We start from the raw sequence: 262 nt of genomic DNA on the forward strand, positions 1-262 counted from the left end.
ACGCTGCTGCGGCTGGACTGCCGCGAGGACTACACGGAGGAGAACACCATCTTCGGTGAGCTGGGGGGCTCTGAGAGCTGCCCCCTCGAGAAAAGGGGTGCAGGAGGCTGCAGGAAAGCTGAACCCACGCATCTGCTCTTTTTAAAATTTTTTTTTCCCCCTCTTTCAAGCCACCAGAATCCAGTTTTACGCCATTGAAATCGCGCGGAACAGAGAGGGCTGCAACAGCGTCGTCTACGGCCGGGGCAGGGGGCCGGCGGCT

At 59.2% G+C, this 262-nt stretch overlaps 1 protein-coding gene across 1 annotated transcript in view; it reads left to right on the forward strand.

The window, feature by feature from the left end:
* Window positions 1-262, forward strand: part of PBDC1 (polysaccharide biosynthesis domain containing 1) — a gene marked incomplete at its 5' end in the record, with an annotated part of 2183 nt that overhangs the window by 280 nt on the left and 1641 nt on the right. Inside the window, 2 exons of the mRNA XM_010088216.1 lie at window positions 1-55; window positions 171-252. Coding sequence (XP_010086518.1) covers window positions 1-55; window positions 171-252 — 137 coding nt within the window. The remainder of the gene's footprint in view (window positions 56-170; window positions 253-262) is intronic.

Source organism: Pterocles gutturalis, unplaced genomic scaffold, assembly GCF_000699245.1.
Source record: "Pterocles gutturalis isolate BGI_N339 unplaced genomic scaffold, ASM69924v1 scaffold5847, whole genome shotgun sequence".
Taxonomy (NCBI): domain Eukaryota; kingdom Metazoa; phylum Chordata; class Aves; order Pterocliformes; family Pteroclidae; genus Pterocles; species Pterocles gutturalis.